The following is a 24,277-nucleotide window of genomic DNA, read 5'->3' on the forward strand; positions in this document are numbered from 1 at the left end:
GAACAATCTCTGAATCAGATTTCGGGTATTCAAGTCACAAGTACTGATACTAGCATCTAATTAGTTTTTTAAATAATTAGTTTTTTGGTTTGCCTGCTTCTTTTTAAACTTGTTTTTGGCTGATCACTTGGTTTTAGAAATTGGAGATTTATATTACTGATGTTTTAGCGTAATTGTTGACTATTTAAATTATAAAAACCAGATTTTTTTATGAGAAACAATTAAAAGAAAAATTTAAAAACTGTTAACTACGAGTAAACGTTTATTACAGCTATCAGCTTCTTTTTATATATTAGGCCTCTTTGATGATACTATTTTAAACGTTATTAGGTAGACAATTTTATTTTATAAATGATTACAAGCAATCAATATTTAATGTTAATCCGATAAGTAGACGTGACTAATTTGTTATCGGAAGTAGAAATAAATAGCTCGGTAACAGTTATATTTTAGTTTTTGTCGAGGACATGTGCGTAAATTGCATGCAAAATGCGTGTTTTGGTATTCTTAATTTTTTGTGTGGCAGCTGCTTTAGGTATGTACATAACTTTAATTAATTGAAAATTTAAATATTTTATAGTTTGGCTAGTTAGTTTAAGCCTTTCCAATATTCCAACCACCAACTTTTTCATCATACGAAGCTATTCGAGATCCCGTTCGAGTAAATTTCCTCTCCTCCCTTCACTTTCACCCCCTACAACTTTTTAACGGCTCAACCGATTTTCATCAAACATGTCTAAGAACACTCGCACATCGCAAATGATGATGAAAAGGGAGAGCGGAGTGGGACCTGATTGTAACGAGTATGAACAAAAACCTTGTTATCATTTCCAGGTGATGGATTCGGTAGCAGGATCATAAATGGTGACTACTCCGACATTCGAGAGCATCCCCAAATGGTAGCTTTACTCTTTGCTGAAGATCAACTTAATCATAGACAGGCATGTGGAGGTTGCATCGTTAACCAAAGATCTGTTCTTACTGCTGCTCACTGTTTCGAGTAAGTTATATTATATTTTATATATTTGTATTATACTGTATATTTTTTGCATGAAATCTTTACGAGTTTGCACCGGCTCGAACCAAAGACAGGGCTCTTTATTTGATGGAAACGTATGGTCATACTGCATAAGATAAGGTTTATACCTAAACAAATTCAACTTGATAAATAACACTTTGCTTCTCGTATTATTTGCTACTGACCAGTAACTCGATTCTTACTACCTACTGTCTACTATATTTCTACTATACTCACTATCGACTGCCGACAATGGGCTTATCATCGACAAAATTTTGTATGTTAATCTGATCAGCGCCTTAACGGGCGTCGTAGCAATTAATTTTGGCAGTACATTCTAAATGTGAAACTTTCAATACTCGACAGTACGGTACAGAATCGCGCTACAGTTAGTCAACTAGTTACAATGAAAAAAATATATTATGTATTTGTCAAACTGATAGAGACTGAAATTTGGGGGAGACCATTGCGCGACAATGGAACAGTATAGGTTGAAAAGATATTGTCAAAGAAACTCGTAAATGAAAATAATATTATATTTTACTTTTCAGTGATGGCAGACATCTCACAGGCATGTGGCGTATGCGTATAGGTTCCACTTATGCTAACAGTGGAGGCACTGTTCTTGCCGTTGACCAAATCACAACACATCCTAATTATAATCGGTGGAACTTTGACTCCGACATTGCAATTTTGCGCTCTACCACTACCATAGAATATGGCCTTGGGGTCCAACCAGCACGCCTTGCTAGTTCCAATTTCCAACTTGGTGACAACTTCGTGGTTTGGGCTGTAGGATGGGGTATGACTGTGAGTTAAACATTTTTTTCATTGATTGCTGCGGTTATTATGCTATCATAAATTAACAGCTGTGGTCTTCAGCATACTTAAATCAGTACAGTCATTGGAATTTCAGTTAAAGACATACAAACAAGCCATTATACTATGATGAATGCCTTTATCGTGTGGGTACACGACTCCTGATCACAGGGTTTCGATTTCCGGGTTAGCCTTTTCTTTATATTTTTTTACCCATACCTGTCCCACTGATGAGCAGAGGTCTCCTCCCGAGAGGGAGAGGCTTTTCAATTTATATTAGAATATACCTCAGTTGCATCGCAGAGGTTGATAACGTTCCTGGTATATATAATGTAACTAGCTGACCCGCGCAACTACGCTTGCGTCACATTAGAGAGAATGGGTGAAATTTTTCCCCGTTTTTGTAACATTTTTTGCTGTTACTCAACTCCTATTGATTGTAGCGTGATGATATATACCCTATAGCCTTCATCAATAAATGGGCTATCTAACACTGAAATATTTTTTCAAATCGGACCAGAAGTTCCTGAGATAAGCGCGTTCAAACAAACAAACTCTTCAGCTTTATAATATTAGTATAGATATAAGCACCCTCTCCTTGGTATGGGACTACAATTGCAAATGGCGAAGTAAAACATAAAAAAAATACAGGAATTCGTCTTGTAATTTTTTTAAAATAGTTATTTATTTACAGGAATATGGTGTATTCTCCGAAAGGCTTCTTAAGGTCTATAACATTAGGGTTATAAGTCAGGATTTGTGCCGCCAACGTTACGGCTCTGAAAGAATCACTGACAATATGTTGTGTACTACCTGGGGACATGCAGACGGTGGTCAATGCCAGGGTGACGACGGCGGACCTCTCTACCAAAACTTTTTAGCCCATTTCGTTGTTGGAATCACCTCTTGGAGCAACGGATGTGACAATACATATTACCCTATTGTCAATGCACGCGTCTCACGTTTTAGTACTTGGATTCAAGAAAATGCTTAAGTTATGCAATTAGTGAAATAAATAGTTAGAAAGAGTGAACATTTTTATTTAACCTAAAGCTAACGAATTGTATGCTATCTTTAAATATGGATAGCCATTGGCCATACTACAATTTGTCTATATTTATTTATTTATACCTTGGTTGCTGCTAGCACTTCTTGAGATATTATTCGGTCAATTCGATTGTATTGCAATCAACATGAAAAAAATAATAGCTTTTTTTTAATTTACTATAATTTAAATAGACGATTGCTTCATTACTATTGTTTAATATTATATACATATATGGATATCAGCGCTCTTAGCGCATTCCATTAGAACTATTCTAAAACAATTTTAAATGTCAATATTTTGTAGCCACAAGAAATACGACATCAACGTCGTTCCAATTTAAAATACGCTGTCAAAATTAATTCATAATGAAAAACCCCGATAAAGTGGCGTTAATAAGGATTTAACAATATATCGGCAGATATATTGTTATCGGGCAGATATCAATAACAAACTAGTTTTACCCACAGATTTTCTTGGTCAAATAAATATTTTGAATAATTGGCATAATATTAGATCGGGCAAAAAGTCTTTTCGCATTATAGTATGTATGAACTTGAAATAAAATCTTTTCTCTACACAAAAAAGCTTGATATTTGGGTACCTCACGAGCTCACTGAAAGAAACCTAATGAACCGTGTACTCATTTGTGATTCTTGAAGCCAAAGAGATGTTATTACAAGTTCATACATACTATAATGCGAAAAGATTTTTTCCCCGACCTAATATATTGGGACTAATTGGGTGTCAGAGCGTGTTCAAGACAAACGCAAAGGACCCAAGCGGATATTGTACGATGATTTAGACGCATATTACAGAGAGTTTGCCGAGAAATTGTCGCTAAAATTAAGATTTAAAGTAAGGTCTTTTATCTTCTGGCCATATTTACACGGGTATATACTTATAGCTTATATTCATATACATGAGCTCCATAAGCTGTAATGGTCCAATGGCAATGGCAGAAAATCCAATGGCAGAAGCAAACTAATGACGTTTAAAAAAAAATACTTAATTTCATTCGGTCGGAGTTTTTATTATTATTTTTTCATTATAGACACTGTATTTATCACAGGATTATATTTTATTATTAGAACACATCTATTGTCAGTAATGACTACCTCTTTAATCTAATAATATTATCCGATAAACTCTATATCAAGAAGTATTTTTCAATATAAATAGAAATAATTTTCATTTACCTTCGAAGGACAGAACAGCAATATGCGTGTTCTAGCGTTGCTGGTTCTTTCTGTGGCAGCTGCCTCAGGTATTTATTTGTTTAAATATGAACTTATTTCATCGTTCATTCGGTTTATTTAATATCAAGCAGTAACAATAGCTTGTTGGTGACCAGCATCACGACTGAAGCATAGACTCACCTTATCGACTATCACATAAGATGAAGGGACCGTCTCTGTAGTTTGGCTGGTAGTATAAAAGACGAGATCTCGTGTTGAATTCTCGAGCCACGAAAGAGTTAACGGTTATATAACGGTCTGGCTGTGCTTTGTGCCTGTTGTTTGTATAATATGTGTGTAAAAGTCCACGCGACACAAGAGCAATTATTAGTGCGGGTAGCAGCCCGTAGCTTAGTATACCTTACTAAGCTCCGGGCGACTATAATTAAGTAGTGAGTTTAGTAATATGGCAACGGCTTGCCCCTTGTGACACGGGAGTATCATTGGCAAAGGCACAACGTTGGTGTATCTTGTACTCCTATATCTCTGGATGCTATATGCGTGATACCATGTTAAATTGTTCTTTTCATTTCCAGCTGCTAGCTTTGGTGGTCGCATCATAGGTGGTACTGAAACCAGCATCACCAACTACCCTGAAATGGTTTCTCTACTCTTCGCTCCGGATCAAATTAACCATAAACACGATTGCGGCGGCATCATCCTCAATCAAAGATCTGTTCTCACTGCTGCACATTGCGTTGTGTAAGTTCGTAGAACATAAATGGAACAAACCAAAATTATAAAGAAGTATACAGTATTCTATTAGCTTATCTAAGAGCGGACTTTCATTGGTCGATAAGGGAGCCCGAAAAAAACCCGAAAGTTAACCCAAACGCAGAGACTCCCCGCATGCAGGTTAACGACCAATGAAAATGCGTCCTAGGTCGTTATAGCCGCTCTCATGCACTGTTTACCCAGATAGTATTTGAGCTCGCGGTACTTGAGTTAAGCATCTCAGTGCTTTGTACGGCAGCCTACAACTCAGTTATAATCTTTCCCAAACAATATACAGGCCAATTGAAAGGCCTAAAAATGTTTAGATGTCCACTGTATGAATTGGCCACTTTAATAAGGAATAATACAAAAGTAATTGCTTATTCAATTTTCTAATCCAAAAATGCTTTACAGATTTCACCCGCATCTCCCGCACATGTCGCGACTGCGTGTTGGTTCAGACTTCGCTAACAGTGGTGGCTCAGTATACAATGTTGTGCACATCGAGCTACATCCCAATTACAACATAGCGAGCATGGATTCTGACCTAGCTGTTTTGCGTTCTGCTACTCTTATACGTTACGGTACTGGCATTCAACCAGCAACGCTTGGCGGCTATACTGTAGATGACAACGAGGTCGTTTGGGCTACTGGATGGGGTATGACTGTAAGTTTAGCACTATTCGTTTCTATTGGTTGAGTATAATATAATATTTTCTGCCATGCACTAATAGCTAGTAGCGCTCTAGCACTCACAGGTTGTGAACGATCAGTAGTCTAAGTTGTTATGGGAAGACATTTCAATTAATAGTCAATTATTATATCAGTGGTACCCAACCAGTGGTCCGTGGAAGTGAAAATATGGTCCGAGAACGATTTAAAAATGAAAAAATTTCGGGATGATAATTACACTTTATTTTTAATATACTCACATAGTGGTCCCTACTAACAAGAATAATATATAAGTGGTCCCGGACTAAGAAAAGGTTGGGACCCCTGATTTAAAAGTATATGAGCTGGGTGTCTCCCTACTTTAGGGGGCACGTAAAAAGTAGGTCCCGATTGTTGTCAATTAAAACAAAGTTATTAGGCCGTGTCAGAAGCTTTCGGGCGGCTGATACCCGGTTTCTTCGTAGATTTAGCGGTAGTTTATCTATTTAAAAACGTTTTTTATATGAATTTTATGCTATTGAATATATTAACTACCGCTAAACGTACCTCAGAACCCGGGGGTTAGACAACTTTGAAATTAGGTTGAACACTAGATATACGATGAATAAATAAATTATTCTGTAGCTTCTAATGACATAATTTTCTTCGACAGGAGCATGGTGAGTATTCGGAACATCTGCGTCATGTACAAGTATGGACTATCAATCAGGATATCTGTCGTGCGCGTTATCCTCCCGGAAGGATCACCGACAACATGCTGTGCTCCGGCTGGCTCGACGTCGGTGGTCGTGACCAGTGCCAGGGTGACTCCGGCGGTCCTCTCTACCATCATCGTGCCGTTGTTGGTGTCTGCTCCTTTGGCTTGGGTTGTGCTCTACCTCGTTACCCTGGTGTCAACGTACGAGTTTCCCGTTTTATTGATTGGATTCGGGATAATGCATAAGATGTTTATAATGGGCCAAATTAAATATTATTTAATATGTTGTTGTTTTCATTATTCGTCATCTATTGGGTTTTCTACTCACTGATAAATATTAGTTCTGGGAGAAAGTCTTTTTGCATTATAGTATGTATGAACTTGTAATAAAATTTCTTTGGCTTCAAGAATCACAAATGAGTACACGGTTCATTAGGTTTCTTTCAGTGAGCTCGTGAGGTACCCAAATATTTTATATTTTATACTTTTTTGTGCAGAGAAAAGATTTTATTACAAGTTCATACATACTATAATGCGAAAAGATTTTTTCCCCGATCTAATATAATACTGTTTTAGCAGCAAAATTAAAAAAAATCCTTTCCAGGTAGTTTCTTACATTATTGATTATTAAGTAATATCCTATGTATTAACCCTCTTAATGTATTTCACAAAAACAATTTTACTAGTCATTTCAAAAGTCAAACGCTTGCCCGACGTAACCGAATGCAGGAAATCGAGCTACTGTTGCGTTTCCTTTCAATCTTTTATTAAATGACAAAATAAGCTTGTTCTGAAATAAGCTGATTAAGGTTTTTCAAATAAATAATATATGATAATCATGTACCGGATGAGGTGTATTATATTTACAGCTACAGATATCAACGTTGCACTAGTTTTACTCAAAGATTTTCCTGCTTCTTTTTATTTCACTATTATTGATTAAATGTGCATTTGAAAAATGCACATGACTTTAAATGTCGGGGTAATGAAATATGACTTAACCGAATTGCATGTTTAATTATTAATTTGTATAATATTACTACTAGCTGACCCAGCAAACGTTGTTTTGCCAAATAAATAAAAAAAAATGGTGTCACTTAGGAGCATTTAATAATAATAATAATAAATATTTATTTGCTTAAATGTGGTACATTAAAAGTGTTAACAATTGGTAAGTTCAACAGATTTGCCAACAGTTCTGGCATGCAAATTAAGTATTTTTAAACTTATTACTAGAACAAAAGAAAAATAACAAAATAAAGCTATAATAAAATGCAATAAAAGAAAAACATGTTAATAACAATTTACAATATTATATCACACAAGTTATACCGACTAATATGTTCCTCTTACTCCTTTCAAATTATAAAATTAACATGGTTTTTTTTCTAGAAACTCATTTAATGAGAAATAACATTCCTGTACCAGCCATTCTCGTAGATGAATGTAAAATCTTTTATATGGCAAGGTGGTAATAGATTTTGGCAATGAATTATAAATAAGAGGAGCCATGTGTATATATTAATTTTAATTATTAGGTACTAGCTGACCCGCGCAACTTCGCTTGCATCACATAAGAGAGAATGGGTGATTTTTTCCCCCGTTGTTGTAACATTTTTTACTGGTACTCTGCTCCAATTGGTTGTAGCGTCAAGATATATATTAGCCTTCCTAGATAAATGGGCTATCTAACACTGAAAGATTTTTTCAAATCGGACCCGTAGTTCCTGCGATTAGCGCGTTCAAACAAACAAACAAACTCTTCAGCTTTATAATATTCGTATAGATATTATCTATTTAAGACTTTAGAGTAACTTGAAAAATAGAATCGTCGAAATATTCCTTCATAAGTTTAGTCACCGAAAATTGTAAAACTCTGTTATTAAAAGTAGTATGTGGAAAAGGTTACAAAACTTTTATTTGCCTCAATATACAATTATTAATTGCATTCATATGAAACTACATAATTCAATTCTCATAATTCTTAAATATCATAATACATAATCCGCTATTTCCTCCGATAAGTATATGGCGTCAAACTTTTCAGTATAAATACAAGAAAATTAGTTAGTTTTCTTGTTGTGTGAGGAAAGAACGGCAAGATGCGAGTTCTAGCGTTACTAGTTCTATGTGTGGCAGCTGCCTCAGGTACGCATTGTGTTTTGTTTCAAATATTGTATATGTAGATAATTCCAAGGTGTCTCTTCAATTTACTTATACTAAAACCTATTTCAAGGTGACTTGCTCCTCATTAAGAGTTGTTTATAATTTTGATCTGACTGCTTATTATCTATTCTCTAAATACCATACAAACGCCCCTGTGATAAATAGTCATAGTGGTACATCTCAACCGCTACGCCACGGGTGACTTTACACGTTTTTCTACCGCTATCGACTATCGAAAACCGGCTAGTTATCGACAGGCATATGCAAATGCCTATCAGCGCACCTAGCGGATATATTAGGAACTACTCTTGAAGTCCATTTTAAATGTCAAACTTCCGATCCATGCATAATAATAGGTACGTATTTTTCCCATACCAGGGACCAAAGAATGACATTTGGTGCAATCCTTACAATCTTCCCTTACCCTATTCAGATCCATATAATATACTAGCTGACCTGCGCAACTTCGCTTGCGTCACATAAGCGAGAATGGGTCATAATTTTCCCCGTTTTTGTAAAATTTTTTTACTACTACTCTGCTCCTATTAGTCGTAGCGTGATAATTATAGCCTATAGCCTTCCTTGATAAATGGACTATCTAACACTGATTTTTTTTCAAATCGGACAAGTAGTTCCTGAATCCTGAGATTAGCGCGTTCAAACAAATAAACAAACAAACTCTTCAGGTTTATAATATTAGTATAGATCTTGTCATACATGACCGCCGTCGCGCCAGTTATGAGTACTACGCACCTGACCTATATGATCTGTGTATATCGCTCCCTCCCAGCGTTTCCAATCAACTCAGCACAGCTAATTTAAGAAGTTATTCTACTTTAATTCATTCCGATTTTACACCATACGAAATTAGTCTTATTGACAAGGGTATATATTATTTTTTATTGTCAATTTTTTCCTTCACAGCTCGTAGATTCGGTAGCCGTATCGTAGGCGGTACTGAAACTAGCATCGTCAACTACCCAGAAATGGTAGCGATGCTCTTCGCTTATGATCAAATAAACCATTATCAAGATTGCGGTGGCACTATTCTTAACCAGAGATCTGTACTTACTGCTGCTCATTGTGCTTGGTAAGTTCAAAAAACATTTACATTATTCGGTCTACTACATTCATTGCACGTTAAATGTAATCAACCTGGTGTCAAAGTTAGTCAGGCATCCCGAAGGTCTTGAACATTACGTTATAATGATTTACCCTCTTATTCATAAAAATATATGAAGTTATGAAACGGTTATGAAGTGTTTTGTTTCTTACACTCCTTAGCAAAATGAAAAAGAGAAAACATATGATAATAGTTTTTTAACTAAAATAGGTTTGTGTGTTTATAAGCAGAATAAGAGGGTTAATATTTTAAAAACCTTAACAACTTTCAGCCTTTTTTGATTACTAACTTCACAGTGGATGTAACACCAATAAATGAAATAAAAAGGTAGGATTAAGAAAATATATAACTGTAACATATATATATATATATATATTATATTAGATTGTAATGCTGTTATGCTGCACCAATTTCCAATAATTGAACTTTTCAATTTCCAACTTGTAGCCACACGGATGCACCAAGCAAGTCGCGTCTGCGTGTAGGTTCTGACTTCGCTAACAGTGGCGGCACAGTATACAATGTCGTCGAGATCAAGTTACATCCCAATTATACTCCAGAAACTCTCGATTGCGACCTGGCTATTATGCGCTCTGCTACTCGGATACAGTACGGTATTGGTGTCCAACCAGCGTCAGTTGGCGGCTACTATGTGGGCGGCAATGAGGTCGCTTGGGCTACAGGATGGGGCAATACTGTAAGTATAATTTATTTATTGAGAAATTAACAACATTACTGATTATTTCAATATTAATATTATTATCATCATCATGTTACATTTTGACCGACTTTAAACAAGTTTGAGGTTCTCAATTGATCTGCATTTTTTTTGTGTTTGCTAACTCGTAACATTAAAAAAACTTTTTTAATTTTTCATTTTTGTTTGAAGAGTTCCATTCTTCTATTCCCATGTTTTCGCGTTTTATGTAAATTGATCTTAATTACAGAGTGCTCTTCAATTTTATAATTATTGAACTTTTTAGGTACAATAAAAGGATATTTTGCTTCGTAGTCCGTTTTTATCCGTGAAAATTATGTCACTTCTCATAAAATAAACATAAAACATTACAGGAGTATGGGCAACATTCTGAAACACTTCGTCACGTTCAAGTCTGGACCATCAGTCAGGATGTTTGTCGCACACGTTACCCCGGAATCTCCGACAACATGCTGTGCTCCGGCTGGCTCGACGTCGGTGGTCGTGACCAGTGCCAGGGTGACTCCGGCGGTCCTCTCTTCCACTATCACAACGTTGTAGGTATTTGCTCATGGGGTGACGGCTGCGGCTTAGCTGAGTTCCCCGGTGTTAATGTACGTGTTTCCCGTTTTATTGATTGGATTCGGGATAATGCTTAAAATGTGTGATAAATAAAGGACAACTTTAAAATGTGTTGTAGTTTTCATACTTACATTTAGGCAGTAGCAAAACCAAAGTATAAAGATTTTATAGTTGTATTACCAATACACACATTTTTTTTCCATGGAGGTTGGTTGAGGCACTCCCAAAATTCCTCAGAAACGTCTTTATTCAAATATATGACGAGCTCGTGGCTTTAAAAACAACGGCCGCGCGGATAGATTTCTGAGGTTAAGCTACGCTTGTCGAGGTTGTTCTGTGGTGGCGAACAAGTCATCAAGTTTATAACCCTGGTAACTGAATTGTGGTGGTCCGAAAGGAAGTCGCTCCATGAAAAATACCGGCTAACAGTCAACTGGAACAGCTGCTTTCGGTGAGACTGGAAGCCGACTCCAACATAGTTGAAAGAAAGGCTAAGCTGATAATAATATGACGTCACGATTATTTTGCACTCTACCTTTTTAAGTACATCGATATAACTGTGTATCTTGTAGTTCACCACCCAATGCAATGCACATTTTATTTATAGCTTACCTTTAAAATTAATGATGAATAAATTTACGAACGAAACCTCTTTTGACCCTCCAAGTTACTGAATGAAATATATTTTTCTTTCGCAAAATAAATCATCAATATCAGTTTTGAAAGGGATTTCCTAATTATTGATAATATTGACAATTATGGTACTATTAATAAATACAAATACAGATAGTAAAGCGCTCAGATAGTAAAGCGCTTTAGTTTTACACACCGGTTTGTTTGCGTAAGGGGCAACCTGGTTTCTTCATTGGTGGTTTCTTCGACTTTATTTAGGGGATATGGTTTCTAATATATTTTATTCAGATTTTTTTTTTAATTATTGGGCCACTTTCAACGACAGCTTTAGGAAACCGTGTAAAGAGATAATTTATGATTGAGGGAATATATTTTCCTTTTTGAAAAACCACCTTACGTTTACTTTTTCTCACAGGAGTTGGCAGAGGCAGTACAAAAAAAAACGCCATCAAAAACCACCATTTCAAATTAATGTATGGTTTTTTCATATACTAAAATGTTATAGCAACGAACATCCACACAATCTGAACAAGTTTTATGTAAATCATATTTGTGGGGTTTTACAATTTATTGGTATTGGGATTTTGAGCAAATATTAATCCAAAAAGTTAATCCGATAAGTAAATTTAAATAAACACAAATGTACTACTATAAATACTGGTATTCGTAAAACAGAATTCATATTCTAGCAACAAACAGAACGGCAAAATGCGTGTTCTAGCGTTCCTGGTTCTTTGTGTGGCAGCTGCCTCAGGTATGTTTTATATTGTCAAACTAATATTTTTTTATTGATTTAACTTAAGCATGTTTAAATTTCTAAATGCACTTTAAATTTTACTTCTATTTTCAGCTGGTCAGTTCGGCACGAGGATCATTGGTGGTTCTGTCACCAGCATTCGCAACTACCCTGAAATGGTTGCTTTGCTGTTCTCCTTCGCTCAAATCAATCACAGACAGGCGTGCGGCGGCAGCATCCTCAACCAAAGATCTGTTCTCACAGCTGCTCATTGTTTTGAGTAAGTAAAAAAAATCTTAAAAATATCTTAAGTGTTTTTTTTATAAATTAGAAGATGTCGGACATATTGTTATGTTTGCTTCGTTAATTATCAACAATGAACTAAACAAAACTTACTCTTTCAGCTCTGGCAGACATCACACTGGCATGTGGCGCATGCGAATCGGTTCCGACTTTGCGAACAGTGGAGGCACAGTACTGGTAGTTACCCATCTCGAAAGACACCCCAATTATAACCGGGCCACACTTGATTCTGATGTGGCCATTTTGCGATCAACTACTGCCATACGTTATGGAACTGGCATCCAACCAGCAAACCTTGGCGGCTACTTGGTGGGAGATAACGAGGTCGTATGGGCCGCTGGATGGGGTGAAACTGTAAGCACTATCTCCACTAATATGCTCATTTCAAACAAAATAATTCTTCAAAATTCGGTTATCTAATTGCAGCTTATTTCTATTTAACAGGAACATCAAAGACCTTCTGAGCAACTTCGTCACGTCCAAATTTGGACTATCAATCAGACCGTCTGTCGCCATCGTTACGGTGGATCAAAAATCACTGACAACATGTTGTGCTCCGGTGTACTCGACGTCGGTGGTCGTGACCAGTGCCAGGGTGACTCCGGCGGTCCTCTCTACCACAACGGTAATGTTGTGGGCATTTGCTCATGGGGCGAGGAATGTGCTCTTCCCTTCTACCCCGGTGTCAATGTACGTGTTTCTCGTTTCATTCCATGGATCCAAAATAACGCTTAAGATATAATTTAATTATACCAAATGTAAAATAAAAATATTACTCCATTATTTTGTGTTTATTCTTTGGCTTCAGACTTAAATACATTTAAGTTATTTTTTACATAAAGAATTTAATATAACATGTAATGGCGATTGCTAATTAATGTTGTTATCAACCCTAACTCAAAGGTTAGAAACATAACAACAATAATTTCGCAACACGCGAAATGTTTGTTTGCAATCAAGTCACGCCATAGTTACTTATGCATTTATTTATCAAAAGAAAGTGAAATACTAGTAATCTTGTGTTTGAGAAGCTTTTATATACTCTTTACATTAGTTTAGTTCCACATAAGGTAGTAAGGACAAAAACTTTGTAACTTCTTGAGTTCATTCACTAGTTGCTATCAATAACTATTTAGTGCCGTTTAAAATCCAATACACAGTATTTCTAAATACACCAAGCTAACCGATTCAGAGGGCGGTGCTTTGTCTACCAAGGATACTTAGATTTTGGACACATATGGAATAATCAGGTTAACAATATATTTTTAAAATCAGAAAAACTTGAAACAGAGATTCGTTGGAATATTCGTTCATTAGTTTAGCTGAAAATTCTAAAACTCTAACATTAGTAGTCTGTAAATGTAAAAGGTTAGATAAACAACTCGTATTTTTACCTCAAAATACAATTATTTATTTACTAGCTGATCCGTGCGGCTCCGCTCGCATGAATGTCTTGTTGAATTCGTTTGAGCGCGCACAGAGCTTATACTGTAATAAAAATATGCCTACACGCAAATGCGCTCACGATTTTGCTTTGCTTTGAGTCTATCCCTTCGCTCGTGCCCGTGCCGTATCCTTTCACAGTAAGCTACTCTTATCTCGTGGTCCTGCTGGCTACTATATCCGCAACAAAGTTTGTCACGCGCTAGGTTATGTCTACCTACACTGATACGACCGGAGTCGCGGAGTCGCGTAAACCACATTTTTCTATGTGTCATATTATTATTTATAATTATGTATTTATTTGAAACAATTTTGAAAACATAATATAATGAATAAGTAATGAGTTTCGATGCTATTTAGTTTTTTTACTAATGAAACCAAAACCAGGTTGTCGCAATTGTTGTGAAATTTACTTTGAAGACGAAGTCGCAGGCAAAGTTAGTGAAATATATTTTTCTATCGCAAAATAGATCATCAATATCAGTTTTATAGGGTTTTCCTAATTATTTATTGATAATACGGACAGTGAACAAAATTTTTATTTTTGATACAACGATAGATAGTAAAACGCATTAGTTTTCCACGCGGGTTTCAACCTGGTTACTTCTACTTTTAACGATGTTAAACTCTCGCGACTTACAGACATAATATTATGTTATATAAAAAATAAGGTATCCTAAGCTTTAATTTTCAATCGCGTTTAATACCGATCGAATTATGCATTATTCCCTGCGATACAAGCCACGAGCTAAGTGCAGGGACCGCTGTAAACATTTTATTGTATACAAATTTGAAAAATAAATATTTAAGAGGTTCTGTTTCTAAAATACTTTTTTCATAAAAGAAGTTTGCCATTTTCAGCGACAGTATTCAAATTGTCGAATTAATATGACTATATGCTATTGTGTAAAGAGATCACTTCTATTTCCTTCAGAGTGTATTAAACCATTATTAGTTTAAAAAATAACACTACCATTTCAAATTAATATAATTATCTTATCATGTACTAGCTGACTCGCGCAACTTCGCTTTCGTCACATAAGAGAATGGGTCAAAATTTTCCCCGAATATTTTTTAATGGTACTCTGCTCCTATTGGTAGTAGCGTGATGATATATAACCTTTCTCGATAAATGGGCTTTCTAACACTGAAAGAGTTTTTCAAATCGGACTAGTAGTTTCTGAGATTAGCGCGATCAAACAAACAAACAAACAAACTCTTCAGCTTTATAATATTAGTATAGATTATTAGAATATTACTGTACAATTTGTTCGAGCAACAAACATCCAAACAATCTAAACAAGTTTTACGTAGATATTATTAGTGGGGTTTTTCATTTAATTTTAGGATTTTGAACAATTCCTAATCCCTAAACTTTATCCGATAAGTAAATTTAAGTAGAGACAAATGTATAACTATAAATACTGGTAATTGTTAGACAGTAATCATATTCTGGCAACAAACAGAACGGCAAAATGCGTGTTCTAGCGTTCCTGGTTCTTTGTGTGGCAGCTGCCTCAGGTATGTTTCATACTTTAGTAAATATTGTTGAAATCAATTCAATACATCTTGCAGAACTTTACAATTTTTAATGTCCTAAATCAATTTAAAAATTTACTTCTATTTTCAGCTGTTGAGTTCGGCACGAGGATCATTGGTGGTTCTGTCACCAGCATTCGCAACTACCCTGAAATGGTTGCTTTGCTGTTCTCTCCCACTCAAGTCAATCATAGACAGTCGTGCGGCGGCAGCATCCTCAACCAAAGATCTGTTCTCACAGCTGCTCATTGTTTCGAGTAAGTAAATCGTATTACCATAGAAGGAAAGCCTAAGTACACAACAGCCGCGCGGGTCGATCTCTGAGGTTAAGTTACGCTTGCCGAGGATGTCCCGTATATGGGTGACTATCTTATACATATCGAGCTACTCCGTGTTTCGGAAGGCACGTCAAATTGTGGGTCCCGGCTGTCATTTTCGAAGATCTTTGACAGTCGTTAACAGTAGTCAGAAGCTTGAAATTCTGACAACCATCGTGTTATAACCCAGGTAACAGGGTTGTGGAGATCTGATAGGCTGTCGCTCCGTGCATAATACTGGAATCCGGCAGCATCTGGTGAGACTGGAAGCCGTTCCAACAAAGTAGATTTTGTAATTTTATATTAATATCGATATAGCAAAAATCTTGTCTTCTAATCTTCATTTTGTTGATTATATGGACCATGAACTAATCAAAACTTACTCCTTTAGCCTTGGCAGACATCACACTGGCATGTGGCGCATGCGAATTGGTTCCGACTTTGCAAACAGTGGAGGCACAGTACTAGTAGTTGCCCATCTCGAAAGACACCCCAATTATAACCGGGCCACAGCTGATTCTGATGTGGCCATTCTGCGATCAACTACTGCCATACGTTATGGAACTGGCGTCCAACCAGCAAACCTTGGCGGCTACGTCGTGGGAGACAACGAGGTCGTATGGGCCGCTGGATGGGGCCAAACTGTAAGTAATTTTTCTACTAATATTGAGTATAGTATATCAAAAAAATTGTGTCATCAAATTCGGTAATCTAATTGCAGCTTATTTCTATTTAACAGGAATATCTAAGACCTTCTGAACAACTTCGTCATGTCCAAATTTGGACTATCAATCAGGGTGTATGCCGCCAGCGTTATGGTCAAGCTACTATCACTGACAACATGTTGTGCTCCGGTGTACTCGACGTCGGTGGTCGTGACCAGTGTTCAGGTGACTCCGGCGGTCCTCTCTACCACAACGGTAATGTTGTGGGCATTTGCTCATGGGGCGAGGAATGTGCTCTTCCCTTCTACCCCGGTGTCAATGTACGTGTTTCTCGCTTCATTCCATGGATCCAAAATAACGCTTAAGATATAATTTAATTATACCAAATGTAAAATAAAAATATTACTTCATTATTTTTTGTGTTTATTCTTTGGCTTCAGACTTAAGTATACGTCATTTCTTGCATAAAGGAGTTAATCTAACATTTGGAGGGGATGGCTAATCAATGCAGTTCTGCATTCCTGCGCCAACTTGTGGAAAACCCTAAGTCGAAGGCATTAGCAACACGCGAAGTCTTTGTTTGCAATGGTAATCAAGTCACGCCTTAGTCACTCATGCATTTATCGATCCAAAGTGAGTGAAATGCTCGTAGTCTTATGTTTGAGAAGCTTTAGTATTCGCTTTACTTTAATTAATTATGTAAAATTTATTTACGCAATGATATGGATTATATTCTAAAACTAGGCACAATATTTGGGGCGAAGTATGTGCGTCGTTCATAGTTTAGTTCTACAATAGGTAGTAATAAAAAACAATTGATAACTTCTTGAGTTCATTCACTAGTTGCTATTAATAACTATTCAGCGCCTCTTAAAATCCTAAACACCATCCATACTAATATTATAAATGCGAAAGTAACTCTGTCTGTCTGTCTGTCTGTCTGTCTGCTACTTAATCACGTCTAAACTACAGAACCAATTTGCATGAAATTTGGTATGGAGATATTTTGATACCCGAGAAAGGACATAGGCTACTTTTTACCCCGGGAAAATGACGCATTTCGCGGGAAAATTCAGAAAATTCAACGAAGTCGCGAAAAATCAATATTATAATGACATTTCATTAACAAAATTCCGTTGCCATGGCAACTGTTTTAATGGCAGATGCCTTAGCGCGACTTCGTTATACTAAGAAATATAATTATTTTGAGAATATTTTTCGTGAAAAAAAGCATATTTTATATCATCACGCTACGACCAATAGGAGCAGAGTAGGTAGGCAGTAAATAGTGTTACAAAAACATGGAAAATTCTGACCCATTCTCTCTTATGTGACGCAAGCGAAGTTGCGCGGGTCAGCTAGTATTTTATACACCAGAACTAACAGTCTATTTTATAAACCTCTTTCTACACCTTTGTTGTCAATTAACAGTCGTTAAGCCACTCCAAAGGCCTTCCGGGTGGCTTGAACTACTTTGACACTAGGTGGACCACTAACCATACGATGATAGACTAACCCCCGGTTTGTGAGTGCATTTAACGGTAGTTATCTATAGCGTATTTAATATGAATTTTGACACTATTAAATAGATAAACTATCGCGATTTCTGAGATACATTTAGTATCTCAGAAATCGGGGGTAAGTTGTTGAACTACCGATACTATGACAATAGCGTACTTATCATCACGCCACCGTACGTGGGTCAAGTCCATTCATTTGACGATTAAATACCAATAAGGGTTATAGAGGCATTGTTTGTGTACCGGTTGTAAACATCGACCCCGTATGCTCTATGCATCAGGCACTCGACGAATGACGACACTCCCTATTGATCTATGCCGCTCCCACACTTGCTAACAAATAGAACATTTCCTGTGCAACTATTAGCTAGCTTTTAAGTCAATTTCGATAAAGTTTAGTGTGTTATTTTAAAATAAATTTATTAAGACGTAATTTAATTTATGCTATTTGATATGTAGGTCTATGTTTCGTGAAACTATGTCTACTATTTTTTTTGCTACTATCTCTGAATTTATAAATATAAGAGTTATTTATTGCGCCGAATTAAGTATTCTTACATAAAGAAACTAAGTACCTAATAGTATTTTTTATACATTATTCACATTATAACTAAACTAAGCAAGCATTATACAAATAGATTCCATTCTACTTCACATAGGAAAGTCAATTTCGCTGAGTGGAAATTGCAACGCCGAGGGCGCGGCTTGGCTGCCAATCAATGCCTGGCGAAAGAAAAAACATGCCGAACCATGTGACAGAGATAGATTTCACTTCTCTTTTGGTTTTTTACGCCTTCGGTACGCGTCGAAAACAAGTTTTACGAAGTACTCGTATTTTACTATTGTCAAACTATTTTGATAATATGTTTTTCAGAGTTTTAATAAACAGCTTCAGACTACGTCAGGGCCTATTGTGAATTCGAATTAAAGACAAATGCGGTAAATGTTGTTTAACAGTAGGTCAAATGATGACTAAATAGTTTCTGAATCCACAACATAATCTATTACTTGTTCAGAGGGGCGATTTCATATCTACTACTGATGACTATTGACAACTGGCTAGCTGTAGAGAAATTTCGTATGAAATGTCAAACTCAAAACTTTGATAGTACTGAAAGAAGTGAATAGACTTTTGCAACTTTTGGCCACTCTTTATTGAAATACCCACAAAGAAGTGTGATATCAATTTCTCTTACAAATAATATTTACGAGTGGGAATTACCACCCACGAGGATTTTCCGATAAAAGATATTAATTTTACAAAAATAATTACCCAATGACGCTTACGATTAAAACATATCTTTATCATTACGTTTCCGAACGAGAATTTACGATCCTTGCTTCTTGTACAGGAAAACGAAACTAATTATTATCTCACCTCATAATCATAAAAAACCCAGAAAAGAGGAATATTTAATTCATCGTTTCTTATCTTATCTAATACTTTAATTGATTATCATCCAATATTATACGGGGATTATTGTAGAGCATTAATTGGAATATACCTAGCACTTCCTTCTAGCACTGGCTCTCGGGTGACAACTGGGTTCCTCCCCAGTCGTCACCTGGGTGACAGCGCTCGAGAGTACTACTGGAAATATCGTCATTATTTGCATAGTGTTCTTGATGTTTTGCTCTAGTACGTGGTTTTCAACCAAATTATAGGGTAGACTACAAAATAAGCTGTCTAGTCGATAGACCCCATCATATATATATTTGATAGCATGATGGAGGCTGAAAGTCGTTCCAAATTAGTTGTGATTACTTTTCCCCTATAGCTTATAGCGTGACGTCACATTATATGCAGCTTCCATGAATGACAGTCATACATAAAAAAATATTTGTGTATTGAACGAACGAACGATTGAACAGTTTCAGAGATTAGCATCAAATAAACGAACCAAAAATATGCACACTAAAAAAGACTTTGCAATGAATCTTTAATTCTACAATTTCTACAATAATGATTAAAACTATACATTAAATAAATACTTTAAATAATAATTTTATATGTACAAACGAAAAAAAATTAAGGGAATTAAATATGAATATACACAAAAAAAATGTATTTTGAAAACTGATTGAGACGTTCATTCATCTACGAGTCGTGGACCTCATCATACATATCATAGTTATAAAGCAGATTAAACAAGCAATTTATCATGTCGTTGTGTTCATTATCATTATCAATACTTATACAGGTAAATTAATTAATTAAATCGATTGATAAATTGGTCATATTAATGAAAATAGATAAAAGTATACAGATGGGGAAATACTACATTTAATATACCTCTCTATGTTTATCTATATTTATGTATACATAAAAATTCGCAAGTACACAGTATTAAAACAACTACGAAAACTCACAATATGAAAACTAAAAATACAGAAAAAAGGTGTGAAATATGAACCTCAAAATAAAAATATGAAACTGAAACGCAATTTTCTACAGTCTTTACTATCGTCTAGCGATCTTTAGACATGCACAAATTACTTGAAGAAAATAGGTCTTGCAAAATCCGGTAGGGGCACCGATTAAGCGCGATTTTCTAGTACATACCATCGACTTTCGACCACTGTTTAACTCTCGATATATTTTGTATGGATCAGCGCCTCTAGCGGGGGTGGTAGGAACTCTTTTTGAAGTTAGGTACTTCGTCGTCCTACACATTAATAAGGAATTAACAAGAGTCTGACTTGTTAATCGATACGAAGATATTGTAAAGACGCTACAGATTTTCATAAAAAAATATCGATAGCTAGCCGGATATAGTAGTCGATACTAGTAGACTAGTAGTAAATCGCTAGTCCGTTTCTAAAACTACTTGTATACGTTACATGATTTATTACCGAGTAATGTTTGCGCTCATTAGAATAATACTTACATGTTACACCGCCCGTAGTCACAGGACGTCTTTAGTAAAATGTCTACAAACATATTATCATTAGAAAATTCTCGGCATTGCGTATAAACCGAAAAAATCTGAATGTTGCAAGTCATTTCACAGTTACCTAAACTAAGTTTAAAGCTGATAATAATATATGTATGTATTTAAATGACGGATAGTTTTTTAACGTAGTGACTTAATGAGTCCGTTTACTTAGTCGCAATATTGAATTCTTCCGCGTCTTGTCGTCTTGTCAAAAAGATTTACTATCTAATAAAATCGGTGTTTTATGTCACCGAAAATAGTAACATGAATGATTCAGTTAAATAAAAACTAACTTAGTTATTTATATAGCACGTTGTTTATAGTGTTGCGGCAAATTTTTGGTACGCTTCTGGTGAATAGTGTGTCAATCGACAAATTTTAAACTGCTAAAAATTCCGCAAAATTTTATGCACTTCACCAGTTGTTAGCTTTAAATAATAATCAGTCTTTAGTTGTAAAGTGTCGATGTATGTTATAATTGTTATTAATATAATATTTCTTTTTATCAATGTTAAGTGATGACAAACAATGCAAAAGTAAAATTTGCTACAGTTTGTTACAAAAGCATCAAATTTATGTATATATCCATGAATCGATTTCGATCAATTAAATTAACGAAACGACTCATCTTATAGTCTTAACACAAATTTCTAAGCTTTACTAAAGGGGTTAACAAGTTAATACAGTGTAAATCTGAGAAATTATAAAATACCCTACGTATACGAATTTTCAAGGACACATGATGTTCAGAAATCAGCAGTTACATCTATATTCGGCTGAGGCGTAAATAGTTTTATCTTATTCTGTTAAATAAAGCAATAAATGTTAATACATTTAATTATATTATCATAAACAGAGACATTTCGTGGCTGACGTCACGCGTAACGAATAAAGTTACACAATATTTTGACTGCCGGCTCTCCAGGACTTACGGCATGAGACGCGAAAAACTTAGGCATTATCATCAATGCAAATATGAAGTCATCAGTTTTAGTAAAAATAAAAGATCACATTTTAGTATGCTGCAGCTAAAATCACGACTACACCTACTTACTTCCTTACTTACGTGTATTTCTTACAATTCAATACTTGCTTCAAAGATGTCAAAGTCTGAAGTATTAACGATCCGCTTTAAGCTTACCTGAAAACAAGAAAAAAAAACACATCAATACTAAACTCAAATCAATTAATTTCACAAAATTTACATCCATTTATCTACTCGTAAATACAGTTCAAGTCCCCACAAATACTTAATACTAGATACTGGCACAGAATGCTGGTTTTATGAGCAGAATTTTATATCTCGTTGCTTTACTCACATCACATCAGATAACATGCACTTTATGTCGACAAACTTTTATCGACCTGAACTGCATCTTATCATACAATCTCCATTGCATTTCTCTAAACAGAAGCGAGAGTAAGAACCGTGATATATATCTGCCCTATTTACGCCAAATGAGTCAGATCTCGCGAACAGCGAACAGCTGATACCGAGATTATCTTTTATCTTACAAGAACTCTAACAAAAATGTGTAATTTCTTGCATAATTAGATGCTTAGAAAACATCTGGTGGTTATAACTACGGTAGCCGCCTTTTGAGTTAAGAGAACTCGTTCACTGGAGTATTCAAAAGAAAGGTTAGTGTAGTTATAGTGATATTGGAAAATCATTTTGCACATGTCTTGTTCAAGACAAATGTGGTGTGTGGACTTAATCAGTGCTCAATTCCCTATGGGAGCTGTGCCATACGTAGATATACGTGCTATGGTAAGTGCAGGATTTGTAGAGACAGTTCGCATGCAAATCTCTGATTGGTCCGTTTTCGTTGCGCGATTCTCGAAAATCAGTACTATTGGGTATCGTGAATATGACATTTGATAGGTACTGCAAATTCGTTCCTACCGAAAGGCGCAGATCAGATTTTCACAAAAAAAAATTTTGAAAGGTAGCCAGCGGTCGATCCTCGATAGTAGTAGATAATTGCGTTACTCATGTACGCAGCCTTTTGTCCGTTGACCGAATCGGAATCGCTGGCCCAACGCATTTGTCATCACTGTTACAATATATAGTTGGATGAGAGTTATTAGAATGAAACAGGTGTTAATTATACCTCCAATCACAGGACATGATCATCAAAATCGAACCTGTCCCCTAAGAATCGGTAGGTTTGGTAACTTTATAAAGTAGATATAAAAAACGGGTAATTCGTTACCAAGCTATGTTATTTATGGCCTTTAGAAGATTACCTTCTGTCTCTCCTTGAGTTACGAGAGCCTTATCCCTGACTTTTATAGTGTCATGCGTGATCAAACGGTAGTATTGTAAAAATATATTACTTTTAGAAAAAGGTAATTTATGAACGGTTAATGTTTGCTTTCGGTTTAATGGTTCGGTTCTGCTTTACTGACCGATATTATTTATACGAGTAAATGGATAATTTCCTTAAGCTTTTAATTGCTTCCATACACTAAGATGACCGATTGATATTCGCGGCCCGGTCCGGATTTTGGTTAAGATAAAAAACCAAAGAGATTAGAGATTGGGTTTTGAAGAGATGTCTTGTAATTAATTACAAACAATTATTCAATAATTGAGTGAACTTCCATTGCCATTGACAGCCTCCATGGCGCAGTGGTTAACGCCACTACCATTGCGTCGGGAGTGCGAGGAGTTCGATTCCCACACGGAACAATTATTTGTACGTTTGTAAAAACGAATAATGGCGACTCTTCGCGACACAAGAGCAATAATTAGTGCGAGAGATATCTTTAAAAAAAACCTGCATTAAGCATAATAAAATCAAAAATCCTATATTATTATTTTAACGTAAACACTTTGTTATGTCACATGATTTATTTACACAAGTTAACTACCGTCTAGAGACTTAGTTAAATTTTAACACGATACATTTAGGCACTTCATCGTGAATAGATATGATAAATACTGAGATAAGTGACAGTAAACTCTGTCCAAACAAAAGTATTGGCTAAGCACAAATAAGTAAAGTAAACAGATAATATTTAACAATAGAGGTGGCGCAAATAATTTTATATTAATTGCGTGTTATTGCACAATATACGCAACCAAATTTGTATTAGATTGTTTTATTAAATAACCGCAACGATAGCATCAATCAAAATGAAAAAGATATATTGAAACTAAATTATTTCTTTCCATTTGAGTATTTGGCGATAGCTCTTGATCGCCCCACAGTCCATTTGCTTTTTTTTGTTTTGGGTCTTTTTTTTGTTACCTGTTTTTATATTTATTTTCCGATACAAAAATTTCGGCATATTGCAAAAGTATTTTGGAATATTTTTAATGGTGTTTTGATTATAAAAATGAGAATAATTTAACAGTTCCATGATCTATCTAGTAACCGATAGTTTAAGCATTAGCAGTTCAATGAC

General features: G+C 35.6%; 5 protein-coding genes across 5 annotated transcripts; all 5 read left to right on the forward strand.

The window, feature by feature from the left end:
* Positions 1 to 381: 381 nt before the first annotated feature.
* LOC142976359 (achelase-1-like) lies at positions 382 to 2,866 on the forward strand. Its single transcript, XM_076119642.1, has 4 exons — positions 382 to 535; positions 835 to 1,000; positions 1,570 to 1,828; positions 2,532 to 2,866. The coding sequence occupies exons 1-4, from the start codon at positions 490 to 492 to the stop codon at positions 2,829 to 2,831; spliced, it is 771 nt and encodes a 256-aa protein (XP_075975757.1). The 5' UTR covers positions 382 to 489; the 3' UTR covers positions 2,832 to 2,866.
* A 1,157-nt stretch (positions 2,867 to 4,023) lies between these two features.
* LOC142976399 (trypsin, alkaline A-like) lies at positions 4,024 to 6,486 on the forward strand. The gene is made up of 4 exons (XM_076119736.1): positions 4,024 to 4,149; positions 4,657 to 4,822; positions 5,249 to 5,501; positions 6,159 to 6,486. Exons 1-4 carry the CDS (start codon positions 4,104 to 4,106, stop codon positions 6,447 to 6,449), a joined length of 756 nt encoding a protein of 251 aa, XP_075975851.1. The 5' UTR covers positions 4,024 to 4,103; the 3' UTR covers positions 6,450 to 6,486.
* A 123-nt stretch (positions 6,487 to 6,609) lies between these two features.
* LOC142976413 (trypsin, alkaline A-like) lies at positions 6,610 to 10,947 on the forward strand. Its single transcript, XM_076119759.1, has 4 exons — positions 6,610 to 8,351; positions 9,294 to 9,459; positions 9,940 to 10,189; positions 10,564 to 10,947. The coding sequence occupies exons 1-4, from the start codon at positions 8,306 to 8,308 to the stop codon at positions 10,846 to 10,848; spliced, it is 747 nt and encodes a 248-aa protein (XP_075975874.1). The 5' UTR covers positions 6,610 to 8,305; the 3' UTR covers positions 10,849 to 10,947.
* Positions 10,948 to 11,980: 1,033 nt separating this feature from the next.
* LOC142976395 (trypsin, alkaline A-like) lies at positions 11,981 to 13,243 on the forward strand. The gene is made up of 4 exons (XM_076119723.1): positions 11,981 to 12,158; positions 12,255 to 12,420; positions 12,545 to 12,797; positions 12,888 to 13,243. The coding sequence occupies exons 1-4, from the start codon at positions 12,113 to 12,115 to the stop codon at positions 13,176 to 13,178; spliced, it is 756 nt and encodes a 251-aa protein (XP_075975838.1). The 5' UTR covers positions 11,981 to 12,112; the 3' UTR covers positions 13,179 to 13,243.
* A 1,989-nt stretch (positions 13,244 to 15,232) lies between these two features.
* Positions 15,233 to 17,831, forward strand: LOC142976388 (trypsin, alkaline A-like). The gene is made up of 4 exons (XM_076119708.1): positions 15,233 to 15,407; positions 15,517 to 15,682; positions 16,134 to 16,386; positions 16,482 to 17,831. Exons 1-4 carry the CDS (start codon positions 15,362 to 15,364, stop codon positions 16,770 to 16,772), a joined length of 756 nt encoding a protein of 251 aa, XP_075975823.1. The 5' UTR covers positions 15,233 to 15,361; the 3' UTR covers positions 16,773 to 17,831.
* Positions 17,832 to 24,277: the final 6,446 nt, after the last annotated feature.

This window comes from Anticarsia gemmatalis, chromosome 1 (genome assembly GCF_050436995.1).
Source record: "Anticarsia gemmatalis isolate Benzon Research Colony breed Stoneville strain chromosome 1, ilAntGemm2 primary, whole genome shotgun sequence".
Taxonomy (NCBI): domain Eukaryota; kingdom Metazoa; phylum Arthropoda; class Insecta; order Lepidoptera; family Erebidae; genus Anticarsia; species Anticarsia gemmatalis.